The 23,762-nt window shown below is 35.3% G+C and overlaps 1 protein-coding gene across 2 annotated transcripts in view; it reads right to left on the reverse strand.

Moving 5' to 3' along the window:
* Positions 1-440: 440 nt before the first annotated feature.
* Positions 441-23,762, reverse strand: part of TTC21B (tetratricopeptide repeat domain 21B) — a 36,452-nt gene continuing 13,130 nt past the window's right edge. The window contains exons 13-29 of one of the 2 annotated variants that reach the window (XM_065840706.2): positions 23,557-23,714; positions 21,979-22,203; positions 20,965-21,203; positions 20,612-20,684; positions 19,505-19,615; positions 18,446-18,584; positions 16,193-16,299; positions 15,200-15,388; positions 12,127-12,237; positions 10,967-11,048; positions 10,119-10,269; positions 9,463-9,624; positions 8,873-9,068; positions 6,931-7,155; positions 4,231-4,351; positions 2,961-3,028; positions 441-2,046 (exon numbers count right to left, since the gene is read on the reverse strand). In XM_065840706.2, coding sequence (XP_065696778.1) covers positions 1,969-2,046; positions 2,961-3,028; positions 4,231-4,351; positions 6,931-7,155; positions 8,873-9,068; positions 9,463-9,624; positions 10,119-10,269; positions 10,967-11,048; positions 12,127-12,237; positions 15,200-15,388; positions 16,193-16,299; positions 18,446-18,584; positions 19,505-19,615; positions 20,612-20,684; positions 20,965-21,203; positions 21,979-22,203; positions 23,557-23,714 — 2,435 coding nt within the window. In that variant the 3' untranslated portion in view covers positions 441-1,968. The remainder of the gene's footprint in view (positions 2,047-2,960; positions 3,029-4,230; positions 4,352-6,930; positions 7,156-8,872; positions 9,069-9,462; positions 9,625-10,118; positions 10,270-10,966; positions 11,049-12,126; positions 12,238-15,199; positions 15,389-16,192; positions 16,300-18,445; positions 18,585-19,504; positions 19,616-20,611; positions 20,685-20,964; positions 21,204-21,978; positions 22,204-23,556; positions 23,715-23,762) is intronic. The other variant, XM_071811012.1, reaches the window with a different exon arrangement.

Here is a 23,762-nt window from a genome sequence, read left to right on the forward strand (position 1 = left end):
GTTTATATAAACCAAAATGGGAAGGCCATTTATTTTTCCTGGAAATACTATATTAGGACAAGATTTTCTCTAAAGGACTATTTATAGCCACTTTTTTTTTTTAATTGAAATGCAAAGATGTGCCTCATTTGCACTCTCTCTTTGAAGGCCTCATCTATAAAAAGACACCAGTGGCTAGATATGCTCAAGATGGCTAATAGGAATTCAGAAATCTTTCACCTGCACCATATACAAACAAAGCTCTTCACCAGAAGTTCACCATGAAAACCTCAGTCTCAGTTCAACTTCTATCAACTAATTTTTGTATCTTATAATTGTCATGACCTAATCTGTTACCCATCTTTTGAAAGAGTAATGCCCATCTTATGTTCATTATAAAACCAAAATACAGTAGATGTAGCTGCAGATTAGTTTTTCCTTTTTTGAAAACATCTTGCATGTATTGCTATGAAGCCACCTATTTTTATTCTGAACTTCAGCTAAATGTTATTCCAATGCTACTAAGGAAGCAAAACCACATAGATCCTGTATCAACAGGGCAGCATACAAAGAACTCCTGTTTTACTAGAAACTGCCTTGATAAGGCCTATGTACTAATGCTTTTAGAAGGGGAACAACAAGAAACTAAAACAGCATACTTAAAGAATTAATAGTGTACTGACCCCCAGAGCCCAGGTCCCTTACAGTTCCCCCCAATCTCAGCATCTTCCAGATCCTTCCATATTTCTCATTCCACTCCCATATAATTGTTTTTTCCCCAGTCTCCTAAATCTTCTTCCCCAGAGCTCTGTCACACTGCACAACCTGCAGGCAAAACCCAGGGAGCCTGTAATGTGCCTGGTACAGTTATGGACCCACCAACTGCCAGTGCTCAAACACATGGGATAAGGCTACAGCATAAGTTTCAAGGTTCCCTAGGGAAGGAGAGGCCACTTAGTTGGATCTTTTCTCAATTCTAATATTCATACAAAACTTGCAGAAGTGTTACAGTCCTGAGGTACATCTATTAATTTTAGGTCAGCTGACCAACAGCTCAAAATTTACTGGAATGCAGAGCCTGGAAGCCACCAGTAGGCAGCATCATTGCATAAATGATGCACATCAATCTATTTAGGAAACAAGGCTATAAAGTTACCCAAGATACAGCACCCAGTTATTCATAAGCAAGACTAGATACGATTGTAAACAGGCTCCCTTTTGTAGCCTTAACATTCAGCTGTTGTAAAAAAAAAAACGCAAAAACCAAAATAAAGTCACTTTACATCATGTCAACATGAAAAGCTAAAATTGCCTAAGGAAACTGAAATTGGTTATTTAAGAAAGTTAATTACTAGTATTAAAAATTCTCTTTTCATGCCAAAGCATTACTTTTCTAGTCAAATACATACAAAATCAAGTGCTGTTTGAAAACCAAATACAGCAGTGTAACAGTGGTTTTTGTTAGGCATTTGTTTTTCTCAATAACTCTGCATTGACAAAAAGCCTGATCCTTCTCCTTCCTCTCATTCATTTATGACATGTTATTGCTCCCTTAAACATCCACAGATGTATTTTGTATGTGTGAAAAGATCATGATCCCCTGTAATCAAAACCATTTACCCAAAAACGTGTTTTATATGAATTAAACAAAGTGACTGCTAACTTCTGCACATATGACTGCACTGTCAACACATACAATGTTTCAAGACTAAACACTCCAAATTAAAGGTGTTATATATTTCTCTTAATGGAAACCTGACAGGTAGATAATAGAAAACATGAGTGGAAAATCAATTCAAACACAATTTCTTTCAGGGCTACAGATTTTTCATTAAAATAATCCATATCTCTAGTATAATTAAATATATTCACAATACTTTTGTGCTGGTATGGTCTTTGTCAATCCAGTATTTAATTCATAGTTTCAGAAGTCAGATTAAACAAACAAGTCCCATAAGTCATACCAAAAAAAAAAAAAAAAAAAAAAAATCATGTTCTTAGTGATGCACGGGCCTTGTCGAGTATTTCCTTTCTGATCTTCGGATAGTTCGGATGCACTTCAAGGACCTGTCAAAAGACAAAACAACCCAAGAGTTCTGTGTCGGAAAGAATATTTTGTTTGGTTATCCCCCTCATCACCGAGTTTACACATTCAGAACTAAAATAACAATATGACAGGTTTGTTTTAAGAATGCATACATATTTAACTACCACCTTCAGAGGTCAAGAACAGCTTTATCAAAGACACCTTTCTTCCCTTGCACACTGTTCTGTCACCTTGGTGCAAAAGACTCAGGGGTCGAGGGCTAAAGCTTCTGGGTGGCTTGAAACACATGCAGCCAGCACAGTGACCTCGGAAGACATTTCCAAGGTTTTAAGTACACTTGCTCTGCCATGATAAACTGCTTTTATGTTTTCACTCCCTCAGGCTCTTTCTTATCCTTCCATTCAATTTGTCCTTTCTAGTTATCTTTATTTCCCCCCAAAAGAACGAATATAATTGATTTCATTATTGATAATAATAATAATTATTCATTCATAGTGTTCACCCTGCTTCTGCAATAGTAGCCCTTCCTCTTATTCTGCATCTGCTCTATTTATATTAGGACCATACAAAGATAATACTGGAAGATACTTTCTAACAGTGTGTCTGATATTAAGATTTCATTAACTTCTTCAGCTACGCTTGTCTATGGATTTACCAAGTTGCAACCAGAGGGCCAAAAGAAGGTGCTGCTATCTGAATATGCTGTCACACAGGATAGCCAGTCACTTTACCTCTTATTTACCCAGTGGCCAAGGAGCTCAGGATAAAGCAGATTATGTAAAGGATATATAATTTAATCGAACTTAGTAAATAGAGAATCTTTCTGACATTAAGCCATGTATTTTAGAAATTTAAACTCAACAAAAAAAAAAAGGATTATGTAAAAGAATGCTGCTACCATAGACAGAGTAGTAAGTGCATATACAAATTCTACCTTATGGCAAACATCGATTGCATCAACATATCTCTTTCCTTTCAGGTAATTGAAAGCCAGCTTGTAACCTGTATGTAAAAGAGGGGAAAAAAGGTGACAATTTCAGTTTTTGTATTGAATAATGAAAATATCACATTCAAATTAATTTTGGTCATTGTATGTTTCTATAGTTAGTATATTTGTTTCCTACTACTCTCTCATATAAGCCTGTAGAGATCAAAATTGCTACTGAAAATCACCTCAAGAACTAAGTAAAAGTCCTTTACACACTGATAGTTAATATGTGAATCAAAGGGAGACATTATTCTAGAGAGCATGTGTTACTCCAGAGAATACATCATGGTTGTCCTCTTTCAATTACTATGGTAACCCACAGAGTTCTTACTGTGACCTACAATACACTGTCCCTCTCTAAAGGCAGTTTCATTATCAAAAGACAAAAGAAGGAAAAAAAATAATCAGGATAGCAATAACAAACTATGGAATTAAAAAGAGACCACAAAGTATGTATTTTTGAGGGGTCACAAGCATAGCTCAAAACCTGGAATAGAATTTGTGGAAAACACCAGCCTTGGGACCTAGAGACAGACTCTAAGTATTGAGTAAGAAAAGGCATTTTATCCTATGTATAGGGTTCATAAAAGTTTTCCTACATCAAAACAGTCTAAAAATGAGACAGCTTAGCATAGGCTTGAATTAACTATCCACACTGGAACTTGAATTGTATCCCAAATTTCCAGTTAAGCACCTTTATTAAATTGGATATAGTTAAAGACATTTAAATAATTTATTTTTTTAATCCTTACACATGTATATAAAACCTTATCCATATAAGTAGATAATCTGTCTGATTATCAAAATGAAATAATTAAATCAATGATCTGTCACCATCAGCTACATATTGGGTATTATAAAAGATTCTCTACCATAGACAGTACATACTACATTAGTATAAATACATTATTAAAAATTAATACTGTACTTAAGGACAAAGTTGTTCACAAAGAGCAAACTAAAACTGTTTCAGACCAAACCTTGTACTAAAACAGTATGGAGAAACTTCAGAAGAATCATAAAGCTGCTACCTCTGGCCACGGGGGCTTTCCAAGTGACCGTTAAATACACCTTTGTACATCTGTGTGTTTTACGTGAAGAAAACCAGTGATACTCTATCTCTATGGAAAATTAAGAGCAGCCTTTTCAACAAAGGGTAGCTGTTCCATTCCTACTGCAGTGCATGAAATCATACATATAGGTTCTATATACATGCCTATTGTCGGATTTGTTTGGTTTCCGTATTTCCAGGCCATCTCATAATTTATTGCTGCATCCTTATATGCTTGTTCCTTTTCCATTATGTATCCCATGTATTCGTAAGCTTTGCAGCATGACTGCAAATATAAATATTCATTCACAATTTTACTTAGGAAAGCTTATATATAATAATACCAACAGCTTAATTTCTTAAATACTTCAAATCTGTGAAAGTGGAAAGCATAAGTGATATTTGTACTAACTTTGATGACAAGTTAGTCTTGACTTAACATGTCCGTAATACAAATCAGTTATATGGAATTCTGCACAGCAACTTCTTAAGTTACTCTGAGTCAAGTACAGAGTTCATCACGGAAGACACTGCAACTACTCTTAAAAATGTTTAAAGCCTCCAGGAACACTATAGATACCCTTCTCAGTTACTAATAGCCCTGCATCAGTCGCATGTCAAGACCAGCCGGAAATCATTTTATCTTCCACAAATATTGCTTCACTTTGTCTTAAACACGTATTTTCACAGCCTTATTTTTGGAAACAGTTTTGCATTGTGATTTTCCATTTAAAGCTGAAGACAGACCCGAATATCCTGAAGAAAACATAAACCATTAAATATTTCATTTTGTATAACTCCAAGCAGCAAGCTACAAGCATCCAAAAACTATTAAGCGCTAGATGAAAATATTAGCTTTGCTTATGTTACACATAAATGTAAAATTTCAAAAAATAAGCAAAACTCTAATTACCAGCTGGGCTTACTGTGAACAGCTTATATTATCATGCTTCCAATAGGTCCAATATTTTCAAGAGAAAACTGAAGATTCTCTAAAAATGTGCACCTGGTTTACGTAGGCAGAGTAAAGAAATTCTGAGATATAAATTACATTCCATCTTCACTATTTCCAATTAGGTTACTAAAATCTACTGATGAAAAGCTTTCAAATCACAGCATGCTGGGATAAATAGTATGGGAATGCCTGGAAGATAAAAATACACTCCCCCTATCATTTGTGATAAACAAAAAGATGAAAATCAAGAAGAGCAATCAGTAAGAAATCCTAATTTCATAGAAGTAATCTGCTCACTGGGATCTTACTAACCAAACCTAAGTCTTTAAAATCAAAACAAACCCATATTACAAGATAAGAGACTTCTATGAAGTTTTCGGTCAACATATTTACTTAAATTGTATATACAGATCCACATCATTCAATTTTCACTGCTAAAAATCCTAAAATCTAATTCATCACAATTACATGTTTTCTCAATCTAATAAAATCTTCCAGATTGCAGAATACCACACAAAATATTGTGTTGTGAATTAACAAGCTATTCTAAAGATCTAAAATATCCAGCATCTATTTGCATAGTACAATTCCTGCTTAGCTGCTCTGCGTTGGAGAAGAGTCAGTATTTTTTACTGTGCTGTTTTGTTAAGGAACTGGAGTTGGAGACTTGTAATTTGCCATCCTCCTTCCTATAAAGCAGAGCTTGTTTATCCAAGTCTCATATGTCTCAGACTCTTTAGAAGTTACTTGGTAGGATAACATAGGCTATGTTTTCAGAGCTGCTTGGGAATTTCTAAAAAGTGTCACTTGTGGTATACACCTGCTCAACAGAGCATCTATTTCAAGGTATGTTTTATTTTGGAAGATGACTCATGTTTATCCTCCACTGGGATAGATTTTGCAGCTTCTCTTGGCCATCTGGACAAGTGTGTAACTGACCTTGAGGGAGACTTTTTTCTCAACTAAATTCAAAATTATTTTCTGTAAAAATGAAATTGAGTATATCCTATTTTAAGAGGCATCTCTGCAGAAACACATCAAGAGCTGTTATAGCTGCCTCTTAAATTTATATTTAGAAATAAGGAGTACAAGTTCAAAAAAGTTAACTTCTCAAGGAGATAGCAGATATATGACTTAAAAATGAACTTTAACTTCCATATTAGTGAATTTGGAAAAAAAAATACACATCAGGCCCTTTCCTAAACAAAATCTGTGTACTATGAACAGTATCTTGAACCTGCAGCACAGGTATCTATTGGATATGCTTTATGTGAAGGGAAGTGTATGGACAGAAAAATGTGACAGCAAAAATAGACAAATTGAAAAATAAGCACAAGGCCTAGGATTTGTGCCTGTTCCTATAGTCAAAGAGTTTGCCTCCTCAGAAACCCTGAGGTAAAAACATCAGAGCTTGTCCCCAGACAAACTATCAGACAGTATCTTCACAAGAGGATTAATACTAGCATTGAAAAAAAATCCTGTATAGTAGCAGGCTTATGAACATAAACGTTTGAAAACACATTTTAAGACATTAAGATAATATCTCTTAAGAAATGGAGAAGTCTCCAAAATTTATATGGCTACATCTTCAATGGGTTTGTCAGACTCAGTAAAATGCCTCTCTGACTTTCCATAAACACCTTAAGCTTCTAGTGTCACCACAGCTAAAACATGCATAACTTTTTATGGAACATGAATAAAAATGACTAAGCAGCATTCACAGGTTTGTTTACTGTGCTCCAGTGTAAAGTTGCTGGTTTCCTGGCTTCTTTTGGTCTGCTTTTCCTTCAGTGAGATACCAGGCAATTGGAAAAAGAAATACATCTCAAAAATCAAGTTTCAGAGGAAAACCAAACATTTAGATGAATTAAAAAAGAAGGTTACTAAGGTTATTTTCAATGTGCACTCACCCTGTTCTGACGAAGGCATCGTTTTAATAATTCACCTGCCATATCATATTTTGCAGATTGAATATATATATCTGCAAGCAGAAGCCAACTCTTTTCAAACTCCTCTGCATCAATTGGATTCCAGTTCATTTTTGAAATCCGTTTTAACTGATTTCTGGCTCGTGGAGTCTGTTTCAAGATCATGTAGGCTGTGGCCATTCCCAAAAGTGCTGGTATATGATCCTTCTGCAGCAAAAAGAATAGTGACTGCTTGGTGCTTTTTTTATTTTGCTTTTAACGGTTTTTTGAAATTAGACTTTCACCAGGTATGTGAAAACTAAACCGAATGCTAAGTTTCAGTAAATATGGAATATCAAATCTTACGAACATGTTTTCCATCTATTGCTATGATCATTTCTGTGAGACTAATCATGATAAACACCACATTGAATAACTGAGAGGCTGAATACGAGTTTGGGGTCAAAACAATTTTCTTTGGGATCAGGAAACGCTGAAAGCTTCCACAGGTATTTCAACTCGACAAGAAACACTCTGATACCACTGAGATCTAGCCTTTTGATAAACAAATAAATACTTCAGATAGAAACTGAACTCAGTTGAAGTTACAATACAAGTGGTATTTTCTGCTTTTAGAACTGCCTGTCAAATGTCAGGGACAGGGACACCAATTTCTATTATTAGATATACAGATCCTGAAAATGCATGTCCAAACTGCCTGTTATCCAAAAGCTACGTATAACAACCAGGATTCTTAAAAGCCACTGCTTTACGCAAGAGCCTCAAGCAAGCAGTAAGTAGTGCATGAGCAAGTATGATTTTTAAAATCCTGCCTTTATCAGTAACGAGTATAGATAAGAACGGGGCTCATATCCCAAACCTGCTTGCTAAATGCAGAGAGTAGCTCTACCAGCAGATAACTTAAAAGCTTCTTTCTCCCCCTCAGTGTTCCTGGCTCACTATCAGTATCCTGCCTCTACACGTCTTTGTAGGGTTGTACTGCAAATCGCCTTGCCGTAGGGTATAAAAAAAAAAAAAAAGGCAAAAAAAACAACCCACCAAAAAACCTTCTTCCACATAATGATCAGCTCATCCCACCTCTCCCTCAATAGTCACACCTAGCATGGATCAATAACCTTTGAGGAGATTAACACTGTATATTTTATGTGACCCTGGAGAGAAGACTAGATAGACTGGAGCATTTTTCCTGCTGGAACTGTGTCACCAGATGAAAAACATTCAATATTCACAGGACCTCAGATCAATTCTGAGCAGAACTGGGAAGCCAGTACTGCAGGCAGAGGGTCACCTTGTTTGTGATCCTCTAAACTGCCTTACATACAAGATGAGCAGTTTACTCAACTCAGCCAAGGAGCAGTGTAGCACACAGTTAACAGCAGTAGTAACTGAAATATTTCTTGGCATTCTGATGGACTAAATGTGTCTACATGTGCTTAAATAAAATCTGTTGAAAGGTGCTGGTAACAAGAATGTCTCTTCTTAATGCTAAAGCTACTGACTAAAAGTAGCTATAAAATAATGAAGATTTCCATCATAAGGATGAATTTTAAGCAGATGGATAATCTTGCCATGGAATCTAAGTTCCATCAAATTGCCATGAAGTACACAAAGGCAGCTTATATTTGGTTTTGCTTACAGAATGAAGGTACTGGATAGACTTATATCATTAGACACGCTGGTGGCAAGATTGGGAATTAAAAAGCAAACCCAGCAACTCAAACCAAATAGTCTATTCATACTGCAGTAATTTGTCAATATTAGCATTTAGTGTTATAAATTTGCAATCCAACTGAAAACTTCTAGAAGGTGTTGTTATTTCAGCATCTTATTACAGCCACTATTCCTGAATGCAACTGTGAGACTAGTTAAAAAATGTGCAGTCAGTGTGAAAGAGAATACTGAGGAAATGAGACAGGTTACTAACCTCAGCCACTACTATTTCAGTGAAAGTGTTCAACGCTCGTTCAACATTTGATTTTTGTTTGGTTGCCATGAGACAATAATTTTCCATGATTCGTAGTTGAATGTGACCCTGAACGGTCTGAGGCTTGAGTTCCTTCAGAAGATTTTCTGCTGTTTTTACAGCCAACTGCACAGACTGCTGCTTCTCTTTTGAATTACTGTTATCAGAAAGAAAGTGTTTGTAAAAGTTTTTTTTTAATATACACCAAATTAATTACAAGTTGCTACCAATTTCATGCTAAACACATGTCATTTTGGCTCTGCTATATAGGCATTCTACATTCATTCTCTTCTGTAACAACAGTAGATCCAACCTAACAAGCTATTTTTAACACTGCAAGTGACCCGGATTCCTGATAACATCATCTATATTTTCTCCTTGAGACTGACCTATTACAGTCTAGGATGGTCTCTCACAATATATTAAGTAGAATAGTCAAAGCATTACATGGACTCAAAGTTCTAGCAATTTAAGTTAGCACACATCATTAAGGGGCAGCAGAGGAAGGGGATGACAGAAAAACCCAAGCAATATTTATTTCATTCACTTACCCTATGTCAGTATCCAGATTTTCAAAGACTTCACCACCCACAGTTTCATTATCTGGGTTCAAACAAATTTCAATCATGTTGTAGACTGCATTCTGTCCCCAGTCACTGTCCTTTCGGGCTTTATTAAAATGCCGGAGTGCATCATTCGGTTCACCTGTATACCTAAACAGATAACTAAAATATTTAAAGCTGGGCAAATAAAATTTCCTGTCCCAGCTCCCAAAAAGAAACCCAAGTATTTAAAAACAGACAATACACTTGCACACACCAATAATGCAAAGATTGAACAGCATACATACTATTGCAAGGAACCTGCTTTTGCAGAGTAAAAACAGCCTGATAAATTCTAGAATTTGAAACTAATCCTATATTATCAAGCCAGCAAGAATATCCATTTTAACAGCAGGAAATACGAAAGATGTATGTGAGACAGATAAAATCACTTCATTTTAAAGAGACGCTCATTGGAAAGTATTTCAGAAAAGAAAATGAGACCTTCCCTAAAATCCTAGCACCTCAACTAATTAGGAAATTAGTGCTTTATTACATATCACACTATATGTAGCACCTTTGAATGATAATGAATGACAAGAAAGTTAATTTAAATATGTACCACATAATCAAATAAACCTTATCTTAATTATAATTTAAAGTACCAAAGATACAGTCCTTTGCAGTAGTGAAATCCTGGTTCAAGCTTTGTTCTGGAAGAGTGCTTTTCAGCCATTAAAAGAAATCTTGGGACTTCTTCTAGTTTCCCAGCTCTTCTTAACAGATCAATTAATCGCGAGAGGGTTGCATAGTTATCTAAATACACAAATAATTAGGACATTGTAATTCTAGTTATTTGCTGTATTAATTTCTTAAGAAACGAAGAGCTTTCACCTTGTGGTTTTCACATACAAAAATTACATATGGTGTAATACATAAGGCATATTACATAGTAACCACGGATATAATTGTACCTCACTTTCCAAAGCACTCAAACAAAAGTATTTGCTGCATTCTCACAACTTCTTGCACAAGCTTCACTAGAAAGCTTTACATTTATTATAGCACTATTTTAACAGATTTTAGTACCTTTCTCTCTCTGTTTGTAATTTGCAAATTGCTAAAAGCAACTTATTCCTGTCTGACACAAGTTTCCTTTATCTATATTGAACTAAAATGCTAGCTTTGTGTTCATGCACTTGATACCTTAAACACAAGAGAAAGTGCTTTACAGTTACAAGTAAGTAACACCCCAGCTATATTTGGCTTGAGGTAAACGATGCACATTACACTGCAGCAAATTACTGTATCTACGATAAATAATTTTCCCATCTTCCCCTACAATCACTTCACATTTTTATATACAGTAATGGTCTTTGGTTTTAGTATCCACTGCATTATAAATAGCACCTTTCTTTTTAATCATACGAAGTATTTTTTTCAATTTCTATTCCTCTCTCTCATTAGAACTATGTATCATACAGAATTAAAAATATCACTGCTGAATATTCACCTGGCTTGCGTTCTAAGAGCTGCTGGAAATGAAAGACAGCGTGTTCATAATCTTGCTTCCTGAACATGAGATCAGCCATCATCTACAATATTGACCGATTTAGAGAAAACAAAATAAAATATTACAGATTGCCGTTTATAATTAATTCTAGTTCTTCAAAGCAAGGAATGGAAACTACAGCTTTAGCGTTCTTCAGGAATTGCACAAGTTGTAAATTGTGTTGGGTTTTTCATTACTCCCTGGAAAATAAACACTGTCTATATTACAGACAGGATAATAATGAGCAGGAACAGGGTCATATCTCAATTTTTCACTTAATGTAGAAATTAAAGGAGCATAAACCACTTCAATGTACTTTTCAAATATTTTGGTTTTCCTTGTATAGTTTTACTCCTAATTTTATTTCCAATAAATGCAAATTAAACATATAGAAAAGCAAATTTAATTTAAAATTAGGAGGAAAGAAAGACCATAGCCCCCCCCCCCCCCAGCCATGGAAGTAAAATTATTTCATTTCAGCTTTTCTCCTCTGAGAGGTAACTAATAAAGAAAAGATTTAGTAACATATATTAAGAGTGCTATTACCCCTCTCCTTGCACCATACTAGGATAAATTCCAGATGTTAGACTGCAGTGAGAAAAATTATTTCCATTTTAAAATCATTTTGCTCCTAATATGTTAAAGCAAAAGCTGCTCAATCTACTGAACTGTCTTCTAAGCCAGGAAGTATACAGAGAATCTTTAGCTGTGATTAAAAATTGTTTAGGAGTATGATTAACTATGATTGTATAAGGATGTAAAATATTACTGTGCTGGAAAAAAACTTCTTCCCTGACCATTAGTGAATTGTCAATAGAACATGCATTAAGCCATGCTTTAATTCATTTTACAAATACTACTTTTTCCTTTACTAGTGCTTTTAAAGACACATTTTTGCATTAAGATAGAATGAAGGCTATGATTGCTAGAAACTTCACATTGAATCATTATCCAACATAAACAGAAAAACATCATCTTGTACTTTGTTGTACTGCATTTTTCACGTATTTTTGAAATCGGAAGCTGGAAGTCTCTCTTAAAAATAGTATTTTATTGATCCATTGCATTGCAGACACACAAACCTCAAACTTCTGATACAGGATGGGTATAATAGCACATACCATCGTTGCTGCTTCATTATCTTGGTCGTTCTTCAGTAGTAAGGAACACTGATGTTGACAGGCATCAGTATCATCTTGTGCAAGATATAAACGTGCAAGTTCCAACATTGCCTGTAGATTAAAATATATGTAATCAAAGATGAAGAAAGCTGGTTCAGCTCTATGAGTATTAACCTGAGATTTCAGAGCCTCAGGGAAAATTTCTTTCTTTTCTAAGGAGAGAGCTTTCTGTGCTGTTTCCTATGGGTTCTTGGTCAAGTAATATAATTCATTTTCACTCCCTCACCTTTAAAACAGATAAAACTTTTCTTCAGAGGCTTATTCTGAAGTTACATTGAAAACAGAGCCACTCAGAGAGCATTGTTCTGAAGACTTCAATACTTTGGTAAGAATAATTTTCACCAATTGGTTTTGGAGTATAAGCAAATTCCAGAAGAAACAGTTCTCTTATTTCCATTTCCAAACCTACCACATTAAGACTCTGTGTGGATCAATTTCTGAGAAGCAATCGTATAATAAATACTAAACTGAAATGTACATAAACATGCATCCTTAAGGCTGAAGTCCCAGCACAGGGATTGTGATTTAAATGCCACAGAAAAGTTTATAAATGCAATAGTTACCACGGATTTAATCGAGTTCCCATTAAAGAAAACAAGCCAATCGCAAAGTAAAATTAGCAGTAGACAAACAGTAAGCAATGTCACTCCTGTTTAGTTTTAAATGGTGTTTTGATTTTGTTTTTGAAAGGGAGGCATTTATAATTGCATCACAAGTCTCTCTCTGGTTACACTTGCGAAAGGCACTTCTGAATCAAAACAGAGTTTCAAACATCCTGTTCAGGATATGAAGGCTATTTGCATAATATTTAAAAACTGTTTTCTTCTTAATTAGATATTCAAGCATATACTAAATATTTCTGAAACAGAAAGGCAGGTGGGTAAGCATTGAAATGAAATGGAGATAGCGGGCATGTAAGAATTTTAATTATAAAAGTTTTCTTCAAGCCACTGTTCTTACATGCATAACACAGTGGAAGACAAAAAAGCAGTCTGCTAGTCATGGAACACCTCCTGCCTTGGGCAAGGCAGAGAAGAATGCCAGTTAAACTGGACTTCTTGACTAGATTCCAGTGACCTGAAGTGGTCTCTCAATTTTCAGCTCCAACCCCAAAAACAATGATACTGTGAAATGTGCTTGATGCAGTCTGTGATCCCCTTCAAGTCTGCATCTGGAAAATGCATTGCCTCTTACCTGATCAGAAAAACGAGGCAGGGCATTACACACCAGATTTAACTACGTAAAACAAAACAACACAACACAAAACCCTTACAATATTGACTGCAATCTCTTCTGTTTAGCTAAATAATTTGTTTAATGCAACATTTAAAATCTGGTTTGGGTTACTTTGGCTAGATTATGGGAAATTTAGTTCTGATAAAACAAGGTACAGGCAGCTTCAAAGGAATTTCCAGTACCTCCGTATGTAATTTTAAGGAAAGTAAACTCTGTGAAGACATTGAGAAATAGATGGGTGTATAACAGCTCAAGTCTGTATTTCATAATCTAAAATAATTCAATTCCAACCTTGTAGCAATGTTTTCACAAAGGAAGGGAAGAAAATAAGTTCAAATCTACTGAAATTATAGTAGAGTAAGGTGACTCATTTATACTAGTTGTGGGTAACCAAAAGTATTTTGCTTTCAGTACTCTAAGCAGGGAACAAATTCTAACCCACAAATTCACCCTTAGATTGTTTAAGATGTAAATGTATTCTGTATTGCTAGCAAAGTAGGATTAAAGCAAAAATCTCCACTAAGTGCATCTCACAGAGATACTCAGTACAAACATCACTGCACAGCATATCTTGTAACACTGTGTATATCTCGGTAGTATCATTTTGGCCAGAAATGCCATGCCGGTACTTCAGTATTGATGTGAAAGAAAAAAAAAAGATTAAGGCTTTGATAATGAATTACTTTGATGCCATAGCACAAAAGCCATTGCTGTACCTGTACTATGACAGGCAGTCTCCTCACTTTTAATGGTAGAATAGGGAAGTTACCCTTCTTTTAAGATTTTAAGGATGTTTTTGTTCCTCTCCCAATTTATTTTTCTTCTCCACCATTCTTACAAGAAGCCTTGAGGAAAGCCCGTCTCAAAGATGCTGAAGTTGTAGCTTTAGTAAGGACCTTCCTTGAAATCACAATAGATGAGTTCAAGTATTAAAACCAGGTGATATCCTGATAATTTAGCGGCTAGTGAATCTGATAGCTGTGCAATAAGAAGCGGCAAGATAAGAAGTCTTCACATACACCTAAATATACAACACACTTATGCTAGAAAATAATGGAAATTTGACAAAAAAATATTTTCATTTTAATCTAAAAAACCCACTAAAGCTGACACTTAATTTTGGTGCTCATTATAAATTCCCTAGCATTTTGCTTTTCCCTCTCTTATCTCTAAAACCTGGGGCTGTGAAAGGAGGAAGACTGGATAAAAATAAGCTCAAAGTTACCAGCATTTATCAAGAGGCAGACTTGTGAAAAAGAGGCAGTGCAGGGAAGAGAGAAGCAGCGCAATAACCACTGCTCAACAACAGCAACGTTTTGTGACTAAATTCAGAATCCTATCAAGTCTGAATAAAAGTATGAAACTGCTAAAACAGATACAGAAGAGACAGAAATTATCTGAACAGACTGAAATCACTGGTTCTTCATTCCAGAAGACAAGCAACAAGCAAGACTGAAACAATCTCCATTATTACTATGTCCTACCTTACCATGTCCTCAACTGGTACATGACAGGCTGACTATATAATCTAAGGGCCAACTCAGAGCTGGCAGAACACCACTTGAATCAGCAGTTTGTGTAAGAGACAGAAATTAGCAATACGTACAAATATTTTATCATAATAAGCAACAAAGGGGATAAAGTTCAAGGTTCTGTCCATATTATTAAGCAGAAAAGATTGCAAATATACTTCCACACTGTGGATAATTAGCAAAATACATTGCTAGGTATCAAAACTTAATGGAAAAACTGCAAAATACTCAGAGGGAGAACTGACCTTGTTATCGGTTTCACAGTGTACAAGAGCTTCTTTGTAAAATTGAATTGCTTTTTCATAGTTTCGCTGGGCTGTAGAATGTTTTGCAATCTCAGCACAAATTTCAGCTGCTAACTTTTTCTGTGCAGGAACTGCATCCAGCTGTTCTATCTGAGCCCGTTTAAGCACTCTGGCTTGTAATTCTCGAGCCTAGTCGGGGGAAAGGAGCGAACAGTCAAAAATTTTCTAAGACATGAACTTTATATTATGTACTTTAAAGTAATGCAATTAAATTTTTAAAAGGTTCTATAAGCACACTATGTATTTTATAGATGAATAAACACCTAAATAATAAAAAAGCAGGAAAAAATGTCTCCAGTATAAAAAACATCCATGAAGAGAAGCAAAATAAAACAATCCTCACTATCTCCCCCTCAACAACCTGTCTCAAACCACCCTTGCTTTCCCAAAATCCACATTAAAAACATGCTGAAAACCAACTTAAGGTTCAACACTTTCAAGAACATGGAAAGCCAGTACACTTTTTCTAACACACTCCTTATGACAACTGCATGCCAATCCAATAATGTACAATCTACACTTTATAGAACATAGTTTTGACATAAACATACATGTGTTGTTTTGTGAAACGTAAGGAACCAGACATTAAAGCAAAAAGCTGGGGAATAATCCAGTTTACCCCTAGTGTACTTTAAGAAAAGTATGGTACAAACAAGCTCCATACACAAATGAAGGCATGTATGAATGCAGGCTTCCAGTAAAAGCCTGAATTTTGATCTAAAATTCAGATAACACCACTCACAAAAAGTTTAGTCTTTGTAACCACTTATGCTCTTTACACTTTGCACCAGTCACCGGTGCTTTATCCCTACCATGTATGCATTTTCCTCATTCACAAAAATATTATTGTTAGAATCTTGAATAAAAGTGAAACCAGGGATAAAAGTGAGGATGTGGCAAGCTTTCATAAGAGTTTTTTGTTTTCTCCTTTACCTGTTGCAGTGAAACAACAGCTTCATCAACCTTCTTCATTTTGCTGTAAATTTTTGCCAGAAGCACCTGGTAACGTGCATCTTCCATCAGAGAAGACAATTCATTAACTGTAAGAATTACATTAAACAAACATGATTCCTGTAAGAACTGATCCTAGTAAAGCCAAAGAAAGGTGAAGCTTTATCCATACTCCAGGAAGAGCTGATGCGAAAAGTTCACATCTTGATCTTATGTATTTAGGATTGTGATTTGACTCATCATGTTTTTAGTGGGCAGAGCAAACAGTACAACCTACAAACAGTGAAATTCAAGGCCAAAGGCTTTGAAAAGACGCTTTCCTCAAAAGGGAAAAAAAATCAGGTATTCTCTTGACTGAGTTACCTGGGTTTTCTCCCACTGGAGCGAGGATTCTAATTCAGGTCCCTCAGACAGAGTTCAATACTGTCCCCAGTTCTTTGACCTAGAAACGAACCAGTGACCATTCCAAAGACCCAGTAATACCAACAAGCTTCGCTTGATTCCCCAAGGATACTCAAAATCCTCAAGAGTATCTGTTATTTGTCCCAATGAAAATGGCAAGGTATAATTAAGCAACTCTATCAAGCTGCTTTAGAGCCCCTAAAATAATACAGAAACACTGTCTAGTCTATTTGCATTCTCAAAAACATGAGAGAAAAGCTTTTGATTTAAGCGGACAGGAAATAAAGCCACTCCTGACATTTCTTGTCTAAATACACCTCAAAGCCAATGACAAACATCCACATTGTTTCCATGGGTGCTACTGTATACCCAAAAAACATAAGATTGTTTGATGAAATTTCTAGTCAGACCTTAAACTACCTTTCTTTTGCTAGAGTCTGGAACTGACACAAAAAGTTACTTGAATTAAATATGTCAGTATCTACTCAAAAAGCAGCAAGCCCCTTTTGAATAATGGTTAAAATATATATGCACAAAATATTTGAAGAATACAAGTTCTCCCTTGCTTGTGTTCATTTTAACCTATTGACAAAGTGGTATGTTGAACACAGTTCCACATTAAAAACATATGTCACTAAAATTCCTGTTTTATCTTTAAAAAAAGTAGAAAAATAAAAGTATGTTGAGCTATGCTTTATTAGCATACTGTCTTCAAAGGTCTCTAATTGTGACAAGCTATTCTAAATCGGCAATTAGGTCATGTAGCCAACTATATAAGATCATTCCCTCTAGTACATTTCTTACATGTCATTTTTCTTCCACAAATGAAGGATATTTTAGCATGTCTAAAAAAATAGACTGAACTGTTCAATAATCTTCCCAATCAGCCAATGAGAAACTACTTCTTTTCATGTAGAGAATGCTTGTGTATCAAATACGTACAAAAGGGGTACTGGCTTATGTACTTTATGCTTCATTTTAAGATGGAAGAGAAGATTTTAAAGTACATGGGGAAAACTGTATTTACTGCTAATTTATCTTTCCACACTAGGAGATCTTGAGTGTGATTGTTACATTAGCCAGATCCTCCAAGGCTTAACTAAGACAGGAACAAAACATTAAACTGGAGTAAATAAGAAACAAACGCAACATTCCCCTGCACAACATGAAAGACCGGTAAAATAGCAACAGAAGAAAAACTTACAGAAGGGACTAGTAATAAGACTTGATAATACTGTTTCTGTATTGAGATAGCCACAAAAGTTAACAAATATGATTAAACCATTACAAAAAGATTCCTTAAGAGTATAGCTCAATAGCTCAGACTAAACACCCTAAAACTTCTTCATTGCCTTTTAACAAAAACAAGGAAAAAAATCTAAAAGGTTTAGTTTTGTTAGTGCATATTCCTACAAGGTAAAAGAGGGTCCTAAGAGAGGTCTTCAACCAGTTCAGTCTCTTTGCTCTGAGGACACTGGGTAGAATTCACCAGCTAAACCACCATTCCCTCACAGCAGGAATGACTTACCTATACTTGTTCAGTTCAGAAACTGATCATTTGTTAACCACAGAACAGAAAAAATTTGCATGTGTAGACCTCTGCTATTGTATTTACTGATTTCATCTATCACAAATGTTCCAAGTTTAAAAGTCCTGGCAAAAGCACTTTTAAATATGAGTATTTTAGAGTGTATTTCTCATTTAGCACTTGTCTCTTATTTTTTACTGTTCAAAAGCAGTTTATGTGGAACTTGTTTATTGCTTAGAATCATGCAGAAAAGACAAACAACAGTATAAATTGTATGTTTTGCTGTAAATTAGTAATATTCCTACCAGGCTTATGATCTAAAGCTTGCTGAAGTACTTTTGCTGCCTTTTCATACTGCTTCAGTTTCATTAAAAGCTCAGCCAAATCATAGCAAAGGAAATTCTGTTGACCGCTTCTCAATGAGGCTTCATAGTAACTGATTGCCTAAAAGGAAGAAACAAAAAAAATCTGCATGTTAAAGACAAATCTTAAAGACAACCACCTTACCACTCAGGTATTTAATGACACGCTACCTAGAGTTCTCTCCACTTTCTTCTCTTTTCTTGTAATCAAGTCATTTCTAATAAATACTATATTGAAAAGATGTTATTTAGTTGCAAATTCAGGCTTCCATAATGTAATGACAAATTAAAGCTAGAGCCCACATGCATTTACATAGTCTAACCACATCATTACATTTTATCTCTGACAAGCTTGCTGCCAATTAAACTACATTTTCATTAGCTGCTGAAGTTGTATAATTCCAGTCCCGCTCTATTGTATACAAAGGACAAATATTTTCCCAAAGTCTACCTGCAAAACTTGAAGATGAAGATGTTTAAAAATACCAACTAAGCATAATCTAATAAAAAGGAGTCTTCTCTCTTTGCATTTTTAAACATAAAACCTGAAAATCATATCAATTAAAATGTTAAATATTTACTCAAGAAAAAAATGCAATAATACTTTATTGATCCAGAACATTGCTAAGTTTAAAAAACCCACTCCAAAATAACAACTTAAATAGTGCTGAAATAGGATGTTACGTCTTTAAGCCAAGGGAAAAATGAGAACTGAAATTAAGTTGAAAAGTTAAGTTTCCAAAATGAATTAGAAATATTTTTATTAACTTTTATTGTTTTAAAATAGAATATACTTAAACATGCTTTTGCAAGGGCCAGAGAGTTGACTGACCAGGTATTTTGAAGGGGATCTACAAACATAATTCCTGGATATTAATGCTGTTTAGCACTTTAAAGTGAAATGCTTCTTCTACCCAACCTGAAAACAAAGTCAGACAAAGCCTGATGTTGACACTAATGGACACAATACTTCCTTAGCCTAATACAGTATTTATAGAATACCTTCGAATAGTTATGCGTTTTGATTAGGGCTTTTCCAATTTTACTTGCTAAAGCTGGATCTTTCGGGTCTTTCTTCAAGGCCTGTTCATAGACTTCTATGGCTTCATCAGGCTTCAACAGTAAAAGATAAAAACACAGCAGTGCAGGATTAAGATAAAACATGTATGAAGAAAACAAAACCTGGTAAAACCTCCAGAAATGACTACAAAGGACTACTGGTTAATAAACTGCAATATTTCTGAGGGAAGAATGCTAACTACGAAATTGCAGGAAGCATAAAGCCCATGCAAATTTACATTTCCATGTTAAAACAGAATGTGGAGAGAACTTGGCAAACAAATACGTCTGAATCAACCTGATTCTTGTTCCACTGAAATTTCTCTACTAATATTTTCACTATTTAACAAACTTATTACTGTCTTGGATGACCACCCAGTTCTCTCCTCTAGCCATATTATAGCAGATCTAAACAAATTCCCCTTTGCTTTATAATTCTTGATTAAGGAGAAAACTACACACCAACATTAATAAGTAAACAACAATTCATCACCTGCAGATCCCCAAACTAGTAATCTAAACTATTAGCTACGCATCCTAACCCAAACCCTTCTTTCAAAATGTTAATTTAAATGTATATAATTTAAATTCCTATGTCCACCTGATTACATTGTCTTCTACAAATACTGAATAACGTTTCCATTTCATCAAAAAGGCAAAGCACACAAAAAATGTATAGGAATTCGATAATTTACATTTCTTTAAAAAGACTTCCAACATGAGAACTGCTACCTAGAATTATTCTAAGCTTTAGAATTTTCTAAACATCTCCAACTTCTTTCTGAATTTAATTTAGCTCTCACTTTAGATTTTTGTTAGTCCTACGGGTCAGTGTACTTCTCTCCTTTGCTTCCATCCAATCAGTTATTAGAATACATGAATTTTCTTTGAACTTATAATAGTCACGTTGTAGCCAGCAAGGGGGAGGGGCGTGTGTGTGCGTGTGTGTAACGTTACCTCCTAAAGTAAGAGTCAGCATCCCACATTGTCTCAACTTGCCAAAGTCAACAAATGACTCAATCATTCCATTCACCTCTAGCAAGCACTTACCTCTTGAATATTCATGTATGCATCACCAAGAAGAAGAAAAGTATGAGCACTTGGCAGTTTTTCTACTAGGTCTCTGGAAAGAGAAGACAGACCTTTGCTCAATATTTAGATAACCAGTATTGACATGTTAAACAACAACAAATAGGGCAAAAATAAAACAAAAAACATTTGAGATATCTTTCCAAAACAGGACTTCCAACTTCTGTTTCAAATGTCACAACTCTTACTCAAAGGAATTCATCATGTCACTAAATATTTCTGATGTATTGTATTAGAAAGGGAAAAATGCGCTCACCATGCTACCATTAAAAAAATCTACAGAAATACACCACCCTCGCCCCACAAACTCTTACCTATAGCAGCCAGCATATAACTTCTTATCTTTCCTGTACTGAAGATAAATATCTGCCATTTTTTCTTTAGCTTGTACAAAGTAAGGTTGTTCAGGTGTAATATGTCGAAGCATAGTCAAGGCTTGTTCAACATCTGCTTGAGAAATTGCCAGATCTGCATTTGCAATCACAACTCTTAGTTCCTCAGGAGTTCCAGAAAATTCATTAATGGCCTCTTGCAGTATTATAGCAGCTTCATGCTGCAAATAACAAAACCAACAGAACTGTCATTGAACAGTCAAATATAAAGACATCATAAGAAAATTAATTTCTGGGGGCATTACACAAGCCAACCAAAAAAACATCACCAAAACCCCCAAACCATACTATTCATTTCTTTTGCTAAAACTTTTAAAATGCTTTTTCCTCTTGATTTTGTAAGTAAAATTTATACGATATGCACTACCAGAAAAAGTTTTCGTAGATAAAGCAACGTTTTCTTGCATATATACAAGGAGATACTCAAAATTCAACCGGACAATGCCTTCAGCACCTTGTTCTCACAGGTCCGGCTTTGAGCAGGATGACCTCCAGAGGTCGCCTCCAGCTACACGATCATGTGGCTTCTCTTATATTCTTATATGTATGTAGTGTCCTGCTGTTTATTAAAGATTGGGCTGGTGGCAAGGATGCTGCTACACAAGGAAAAGGACACAATCCAAAAATATTTCTAATAGCATTCCGATAGCAAAACAGGAATCTACATGTCAACAAATGAATCCCAACAGTATCTCCTCCTCAAAATTAAAAGCTGTTTTGTATACTCCAAATTGATCACCTGCAAGTAGATTTTTTTTCTCTGTACAATTTAAGGTACGAGCTGTCGAGTCAGATATTAACACCTCTGAAATTTTACCAAGCCAGTCCTCTTGGTAAAAGAGGTGATGGTTTTCTATTCTGAATTAATGAGGATAGACACTTTCTGTGAAATTGTTTTCAGGTGTGTATTACATCTTAACAAGTTTGCCATCTTACCAGTTCTCCATTCAAACGATGAGCTTCTGCTAACTCCAGGAAGATAGACACACGGTCACCTGCATCAATTTCAATTTTTTTCCCTTTACTTTTTGAGGAAGCTGTAGGTTTTCTCATGCCAGGCAAATTCTTCGCCATCTGTAAGGTCTTAATAGCTTCTGATAATTCTCCCATCTTCTTCTGGGTTTGGGCCTTAATTAAGTGATAAACAGGATGTTCTCTCACCTAAAAAAAATATAATGAGATAAAGAGTTCTGAAATTCTACTTTACACGTAGTATTCAAACTTCCTGAAAGAAGATTGATTTTTTTTTGACCTTGGTTTCTTCTTTTCTCCAAATATACCCTGTTCCAATGTTAATAATTTACTTATGAAAATATCAGAATTTTCAAAGTGTATGCAAGCTAGTAATTAAGTAGGATTTTAATTAAAAAAGAAAAACTATGACATGAGAGGAGACTTTGGGATAGAAAAACATTCATTACAGCATTATTTGAAACTAGACTGAATTTTAAAGGATTCTGAGTGTTCCCCGCACTGCTGTATGCACACTTCATTAGGCTATTAATTAAAACAAGTATACAATCATCATTTGGCATAAGTCCTGCCTGCCACTTCTCCACCTTCTTAAAATACACTTCACATGAAAAGGAAATGTTAATGGAATGGCAATGGAACTGTGTACAAGGTTGTGAGCACCTCAGTGTCTCCTTAACCAGGCAGTTAATCTTCAGCTTTCTTGCATCACTTGGAAGAGGAAGCAAGATGAGAGCACACTTGCAAGGACATGGTATTTTGTCACTTTTCAGCTAAGCTCTGTCAAGAGACCTAGCACAGCTCAGACCTAATTAGTGCTCTGTAGAGAGTGTTCCCAACTCAGTGTTAATCATGAAGTTCCACTGATGTCAACAAATGAAAAATCCCATACTGCAAGGTATAAGCCCCAGGAAATAAAACTGGTGAGGACCACTGCAAAGCAGTGAACATTGTCTAGTACAGTGCTTAATTTACCAAATTCGCTCCTGAAAGGACAGAAAGGATGGAGAAAGATGTGACGTTAATGGAAAAGTGCATAGAATATGGCTAGTTTCTTAACACTTAGACCACTTAGAGCAGCATGAATTACCAAGAGGTAACTACAAACCCCTTTTGATGCCCTCATACATCTGTGCGTATCTTCATCAGCAACTGTACATCTGTGCAAAAAGTCCACAAACAACACTGGATCACTCCTCAAGTCCTTCTATGTTGACTTTTAAAGATTTGCAAGGTTAGTCTGGAACTACAAGTTCTATTCATAAGATGTTTTTAATATTTATGTAAGGATTTGAGAAAAAGCTAACAGTTCTTTCTTTTGTGTTTCAAAGCAATTTCAGCATGTTGTAATAAGGTGTTAGTTTTGTTCTTATGGTCATTCCTTTGATAAATATTCAGATATCATGTTTATATACGCATTTGGATATTAAACTTATAGTGGAAGAGTCATAAAAATTTCAGCTTAAATGTCGGTTTATACAAAAACATTCAACTTCAGACAATTGAATATATAAAATGGTTTAATTCTTTTGTCCAGCTCACCTCAAAATTGTAGCTCAGACAAAGTTCCAAGGACTGAGAACACAGTTTAGTATTGTTTTGAGCCAAACAGACCTGGGCCATCAGTAAGTGTGCATCTGCGTAAGAGGGGTTCCTTTCAAGACAGTAACGTAGATTACTATGGGCTGCTTCAATATCCCCTAGGAAGTTAAAACAGGGAAAGTAAAAAAAATAGTTGATATGAAATA

Source organism: Patagioenas fasciata, chromosome 7, assembly GCF_037038585.1.
Source record: "Patagioenas fasciata isolate bPatFas1 chromosome 7, bPatFas1.hap1, whole genome shotgun sequence".
NCBI lineage: Eukaryota > Metazoa > Chordata > Aves > Columbiformes > Columbidae > Patagioenas > Patagioenas fasciata.